Source organism: Drosophila biarmipes, chromosome 2L, assembly GCF_025231255.1.
Source record: "Drosophila biarmipes strain raj3 chromosome 2L, RU_DBia_V1.1, whole genome shotgun sequence".
In the NCBI taxonomy this organism is placed as follows: domain Eukaryota; kingdom Metazoa; phylum Arthropoda; class Insecta; order Diptera; family Drosophilidae; genus Drosophila; species Drosophila biarmipes.
In genome coordinates this window covers 26,019,155-26,026,268 of record NC_066612.1, presented here as the reverse complement: position 1 = coordinate 26,026,268, position 7,114 = coordinate 26,019,155, and the positions used below count along the sequence as shown (strand labels likewise).

Sequence of the window (7,114 nt, the reverse complement as noted above, 5' to 3'; positions counted from 1 at the left end):
TGCTCTGTCCCGGATGGTCCCACTGGCTTCCGCTCAGATCGTGCGGACAGTCAAGGCGGAACGCCAGGAAGCTGCGTCGCTCTTCACTTCGCTTCTGTGCCTCGTGTAAACGAACGTTCCACCCTAGCCTCACTCTTTCGCTTTCTGTCCGTGCCGTTCCTGCGGGCTCGATTCTCCTTACGTGGCTGTTGCGGTGTGGTGTCCTGCTCCTGATAGGGTGGCTGTACGTTTGGACTTCTGTGCTGGGGTCGGGGGCTCTGTCGCGCCGCTCCGGGTCTTCTCTCCCTTCAGGCCCGCTACTCTCGGGGTTCTGTTGCGCCGCTCCGGGACTTCTTTCCCTTCTGGCTCGCTACTGTCGGGGTTCTGTTTCGCCGCTCCGGGACTTCTCTCCCTTCTGGCTCGCTACTCTCGGGGTTCTTTCGCGCCGCTCCGGGACTTCTCTCCCTTCTGGCTGATCGCGCCAGGACCTGCTCAACTCCACTTGGCGCACTGGGTCACGCCTGGATACGTTCGCGTAGTGTTTGGGAGAGGTACACTGGGGCTCGACAGGCTTACCCCCGAGCTCACGATTTCAAATCGCCGGCTTTCACTGTTCTAAGTCTAGTAGACCCTCCAGGCGTAACGCCAGGACTTCGTTGGCAGGAAAGAACAGAACTTAGCCGTGTGGTGCCTCCTTAGACCTCAGCCACCTGTGTCTCAGTTCGGAGATTCCTAGTAATCCCAATCCCGAACGTCTCGACGTGACAATCTTGCTCCTTGTAGGCTCCCACAGCGCTGCTTCCGATGACTCGCCCTGGTGTGGCTCCCTCGTAGTTTGCTTGGTTGGTGTTCGTTCGACTGCTTGTCTTAACTCTTAATGGTCGTACTCGACTGATGCACTCGACTGACTGTTCGCTCTTGACTGACTGATCTCGACTAAATCATCCCTGCGGGTTTATATAGGGCCTCTGGAAACCGTTATTTCCCTTTTGCACACGGCCCGCCAAAACTCTCCACACCGGGTCCAAATTCCATGGTTCCTGATTGACCCTCTTGTCCTTGACGCACTGCTTCCCGCCGCCGTCCAGCCTGACGCTGCCGTCCCGCTGATCCCGGAGACGCATGTGGCATGTTTGTGTGCCGCACCGCTGCCGGGACGTGGCATCCATTGTTGGTCTCCAAACTCTCTTGGTCTCCGAACCCTCTTGCTCTCCAAACTCTCTCGCTCTCCAAACCCTTCCCCTTCGTTTCAGGTTGCTGCCATGTATGCCCCCTTCTTCTTTATGCTTTCAGCCGCGTTCCCGCCCTTTCCGGTCCTTAGCTTCTGAGTGTTAAATTTTCAACTTTTTATTTCACGGACTCATCTCGGTCTGCTCCACAAAAACTCTTATGCCCGCGAGCCCCAGCCTCACGGGATACGTGCATCCACCACTCCTGATCCGCACGCTGCGCCTGCCGCCCAGATTGCGAGCCTCGCGTACCGCCGGTTCCTCCGCGATTCCTGCGGGCCACTCCTGCTCCGGGACTCCAAGCCATCGCTGGACTTCCGGCGCCGACATCGTCCGCGCCAACTTAGGACGCGCCGCCGATTCGGATTCCACGGGCGCCGAATTTAAAGCTTCAAACTTGGCCTTCCACCTCCCGTCGGTTCCGGCCATTTTCACGGCCACTGCTCCTGAGGCTCCGCCGCTTCCGCCGCGTTTCGCGTCCCTGCCGGTTTCGTTGGCCCAGTACCTGGCGTCGATGGCCGCGTACTCGGTGTCGGCGGGGTCCACAGGGCCGGCCGGCCACGAGTCCTAGGATCCAGCGGGCTCACCCGAGGTCCCGTCTCCTCCCAGATCCGGGGCTCATCCAACGTCGCCTTCTCCTCCGCGGGGCCCTCCGGCCATGTCCAGACGACCGTCCGTTGCCGCCACCTTACGCCTTCGGCCACGAACGTCCGCACGCTATGGGTCACGTGCGCCGCCGGGATGTCCGTTCAGACGTGGTGTCCCACCGGGTCTCCGGGTTGGTACTGTGGCGGGTCCGACCGCGGGTGCGACTCTACCGCCGGCGGCCGTTCGAACCTCGGCTTGGTCGGCCGCGCGGGTCTCCACCGGGGAGATTCCCCGCCGCGCCTCGTCGGTTATGGTGGCGTATCAGGTTGCGGCGGTGGTGGCGACCGGGGAGGAAGCGCCTTGCCTTCCGATAAGGGTGGTCGCATCGGCGACCTCCGGCAGCCAGCCCGTCAGCCCGAACGTCGGCCTCCTCCTGGGGCGACACCCACGGTTCGGCGACATACCTCGGGGTGGGTGGGCATGACGGCTCCTCCCACAGCTGCTGCTCCTCCTCCTCGGCTCGTCGCAAACGGGCCTGCCATTCAGGGTCCTCCTCCATCTCTCGCAGCCGCGTTTCCTCCATCTTCCTCCGCGCCACAAGGTTTAGCCGAAACTTTTGGCTTTTGGTACCTGCTCCTCGTGGCTGCGGGGAGTCCGTCGCCCCGAAGGTGGCTCCTCGCTGGCCCACTCGACATTGATTGCGCCGGTCGGGATGCGGCTGTCGGTGTCGCTGGTGGTCTTCTGAAGCCACCACCTCCTCTGCTCCAGCCGCGGATCTTCGACCAGCTCGACGTCGCTGATGGAGCTGATCACCGGATCGGGCTTTCCTAGCCTCGAGATCAGCCGCGAGGTTCGGGTAGGCCGTGTGGTTGACCATCCTTGCCCCGGGCAAGACCTCTCGGCCGGTTGGCGGGCAGCCATCGCCATCGGTACCACTATTTCTCCCAGCCTCCCTCCTTTTACATTTTTATGGTACAGCTCTCTGATCTGTGCCGTCTTCCCCCTTCCTTCGGCGGACTATCGCTGGACATTTTCCACTATCCTCGGACCTTTTCCCTCGTGTCCTTTGGGTATCCTTGGAGCTATCCTTGGACCCTTTTCCTCGTGTTTTTCGGGTATCCTTGGAGATATCCTTGGACCCTTTTCTCGTGTCCTTTGGGTATCCTTGGAGCTATCCCTGGACCCTTTTCCTCGTATCCTTTGGGTATCCTTGGAGCTATCCTTGGACCCTTTTCTTCGTGTCCTTCGGATATCCTTGGAGCTATCCTTGGACCTTTTTCTCCGCACCGTTGCGCTTTCGGCTTGAGTAAGAGATCACCTTTTCGCCAAGCTCAGTATCCTGGGTCAAAGCTGCCCTAATACCGTAATCACTTGCGTCAGTTTGCAGGACAAATGGTTTTTCAAAATCCGGGCACGCCAGTACGGGGTCTGCCACCAGCCTTGCCTTTACGTCTTCGAATGCCGACTGATGTTCCTGTGTCCACACCCACTTGTTGCCCTTGCGCAGCAGATCGTTGAGCGGTTTGAGTATTTTTGCGAAGTCAGTTACAAATCGCCGATACCATGATGCTACTCCCAGGTACTGTAAGAGCTCCCTAACTGTTGACGGCGGCTCTAATTCGGCAATGGCTGCTAATTTTTCCGGATCCGTGCCTATCCCGTCGCTAGTCACTCTATGACCCAAATACAGCAGCTCCTTCTTGAAAAACTGGCATTTTTCCGGGCTTAATCTCAGATTAGCGTCTTTCAGTCACCGGAATACCTCTTTCAAGTTTGCCTTGTGCTCTTCTAGTGTGCGTCCGATCACTATGATATCGTCCTGGTACGCAAATGCGTGCGGCGACATCTCGGGACCAATTACCCGGTCCAACACCCGCTGGAAGGTCGCATATGCCGAATGGAGTCCGAACGGCATTACTCTCCACTAGAATAAGCCCTTTCCCATCACTGTAAATGCAGTGTACTGCCTACTGCTTTCTTTCAGCGGGATTTGCCAGTAGCACCTTCCGTCTGCCAACCTAACTTGCCGCCGTGCCTTCGTACTCCTCCCGAGGGCAGCCAGGTTGTCCGCCAGTTCCTTGCTTATAAAGCTCGCTGTTGCCCCGGTGTCGATCGTGGCCTTGTATGCTCCTGTGCTCCTGTTGCCTGCTGTCGTGGGACTCGTTGCGGCGGTGAAAATTGGTCATTTCTCCGTGTCTCCTGGCTATCTGTCTCCTCGCATCTTCTGCACGTGACCTGCGTTGGTCGTGACGACTTTGGCTTTGAGAACTTCTTTTCTTGGGCGAACGCTTCCCGCTCCTTTTCCAGTTCTTCGTATTCATCGGCTAATAGCATCAACGTGTCCCGGTCGGGCACGTTGTACGCCCTTAGGATGATCCTTCGGCTTGGGGTGCAGTTTTCCTTTATGATCTTTAAGGTGTCTCTCGCAGAATAGTTTAGTGGCCTCGACATCGTCTGCATGTCGAACATGTAGAACTCCGCCCAGGGTTTCCATTGCTTATTGTTGGCGGCTTATCGCCTTTAACGCGCTTCCTTTCAGCAACTCCGGCATTGCTCGGGGGATCATGTCAAGGTCTAAGCCGTAGGTGTTGGCGGACCATTCAACTTGTTCCAGGAACTCGAACGGTTTCTCCGCCCCGTCGAACCTGAATGACCACTCGGGGACTTGTTTAGCGATCCTTGCATAATCCGCCTGGCTGTGTCTAGAGGTCAGCACCGTTGTCTTCCTGTCCTGGCTTGACTCTCTCCTGTGAGCCTCCCTTTGCAAGTTGTCGACGCTTAAGCTTGCTACTAGGTTATCCCCTTCAGCGTTAGTTAGCGTGATACTCGGGCCGGTTCTGTCGTAATACATGGCTCCCAACTCAACCCAGATGTCGGCAAGTTGTGGGTCGTTCTCTGTCTCGGAGTAATACTCCGACAATGTCCTCCTCATGTCCTCTAATCTGCCGTCCAGGGCGACATTAAGTCTTTGTGCGACACAGGAACTTCGCTGTGTCGTCATACTCTGTTTCCTGTTGTACGACTGCTACCGATAGCCTCTCCTCGAGCCACCCATTGTGTCGGTTCGTGGCCGGTATTCTCACCTCGTGTCCAGCGCACCTAACTTGCCGCCGTGTCCTCGTAATCCTCCCGAGAGCAGCCAGGTTGCCCGCCAGTTCCTTGCTTATAAAGCTCGCTGATGCACCGATGTTGATCGTGGCCTTGTACGTGCCTCCCCCAATCGTCACTGCTGCGGACAACTGCTGCTCCTCCTCGATTAGCTTGCCCGTTAGTTTGGAGAGGTAGCATCTTGCGACCCCTGCTCTCCTCTCTGCGGCTGAGGTCGCTGGGCATTTCCCGCCTGCTGGCAGCACTCGACGCTCCTGACACCTACTCTCCCGCACACCCAGCAGAACAACAGGCGTTGGAGTCGACATCCTCGTGCCCAGTGTCCGTGGCCGCCGCACCTTCGGCAGGCCTCATGGGGATTTGCAATGTGTGTCGTTCTCCGCGGCCTCTGTGTTGTGTTTGGCGGTCTCCACACCGTGTTCGCTGGTTGTATCTGTTGCTGCTGTGGTGGCGTCCATTGGCCTCCTCGTGGTGCTCCTTTTGCCTGCTGTCCCGTGACTCGTTGCGGCGGTGAAAATTGGTCATTTCTCCGTGTCTCCTGGCTATCTGTCTCCTCGCATCTTCTGCACGTGACCTGCGCTGGTCGTGACGACTTTGCCTTTGAGAACTTATTTTCTTGGGCGAACGCTTCCCGCTCCTTTTCCAGTTCTTCGTATTCATCGGCTAATAGCATCAACGTGTCCCGGTCGGGCACTTTGTACGCCCTTAGGAAGATCCTTCGGCTTGGGGTGCAGTTTTCCTTTATGATCTTTAAGGTGTCTCTCGCAGAATAGTTTAGTGGCCTCGACATCGTCTGCATGTCGAACATGTAGTCTTTAAATGACTCATTGAAACCCTGCTTTCGTTGCCTGACCTGATCCGACAGCCTTGTAAAGAAATCTCTCGGCAGAAAGTAAAGTTGGAAGCTCTCAATGAACTCCGCCCAGGGTTTCCATTGCTTATTGTTGGCGGCTTATCGCCTTTAACGCGCTTCCTTTCAGCAACTCCGGCATTGCTCGGGGGATCATGTCAAGGTCTAAGCCGTAGGTGTTGGCTGACCATTCAACTTGTTCCAGGAACTCGAACGGTTTCTCCGCCCCGTCGAACCTGAATGACCACACGGGGACTTGTTTAGCGACCCTTGCATAATCCGCCTGGCTGTGTCTAGAGGTCAGCACCGTTGTCTTCCTGTCCTGGCTTGACTCTCTCCTGTGATCCTCCCTTTGCAAGTTGTCGACGCTTAAGCTTGCTACTAGGTTATCCCCTTCAGCGTTAGTTAGCGTGATACTCGGGCCGGTTCTGTCGTAATACATGGCTCCCAACTCAACCCAGATGTCGGCAAGTTGTGGGTCGTTCTCTGTCTCGGAGTAATACTCCGACAATGTCCTCCTCATGTCCTCTAATCTGCCGTCCAGGGCGACATTAAGTCTTTGTGCGACACAGGAACTTCGCTGTGTCGTCATACTCTGTTTCCTGTTGTACGACTGCTACCGATAGCCTCTCCTCGAGCCACCCATTGTGTCGGTTCGTGGCCGGTATTCTCACCTCGTGTCCAGCGCACCTTATCTTGGTTCCCACTTGAGTTAGAAAGTTCCATCCTAACACCAATGAATACACTACCTCAGGTAGTATCAACAGGTCCATGGTTAGTCGCTTGTTCCCGATTGCGATCTCCACCTCCAGCTGTTCATCGATTTTGCCGCACCTTCCGTCAGCCAACCTAACTTGCCGCCGTGTCCTCGTAATCCTCCCGAGAGCAGCCAGGTTGCCCGCCAGTTCCTTGCTTATAAAGCTCGCTGATGCACCGATGTTGATCGTGGCCTTGTACGTGCCTCCCCCAATCGTCACTGCTGCGGACAACTGCTGCTCCTCCTCGATTAGCTTGCCCGTTAGTTTGGAGAGGTAGCATCTTGCGACCCCTGCTCTCCTCTCTGCGGCTGAGGTCGCTGGGCATTTCCCGCCTGCTGGCAGCACTCGACGCTCCTGACACCTACTCTCCCGCATACCCAGCAGAACAACAGGCGTTGGAGTCGACATCCTCGTGCCCAGTGTCCGTGGCCGCCGCACCTTCGGCAGGCCTCATGGGGATTTGCAATGTGTGTCGTTCTCCGCGGCCTCTGTGTTGTGTTTGGCGGTCTCCACACCGTGTTCGCTGGTTGTATCTGTTGCTGCTGTGGTGGCGTCCATTGGCCTCCTCGTGGTGCTCCTTTTGCCTGCTGTCCCGTGACTCG

At 56.9% G+C, this 7,114-nt stretch overlaps 1 protein-coding gene across 1 annotated transcript; it reads right to left on the bottom strand.

Annotated features, from left to right (window-relative positions):
• Nucleotides 1–314: 314 nt before the first annotated feature.
• LOC127010737 (uncharacterized) lies at nt 315–6,900 on the bottom strand. Its single transcript, XM_050885376.1, has 2 exons — nt 5,991–6,900; nt 315–4,441 (listed from the first exon to the last, which is right to left on the bottom strand). The coding sequence occupies exon 2, from the start codon at nt 2,671–2,673 to the stop codon at nt 2,023–2,025; it is 651 nt and encodes a 216-aa protein (XP_050741333.1). The 5' UTR covers nt 2,674–4,441; nt 5,991–6,900; the 3' UTR covers nt 315–2,022.
• Between the last annotated feature and the right edge of the window lie 214 nt (nt 6,901–7,114).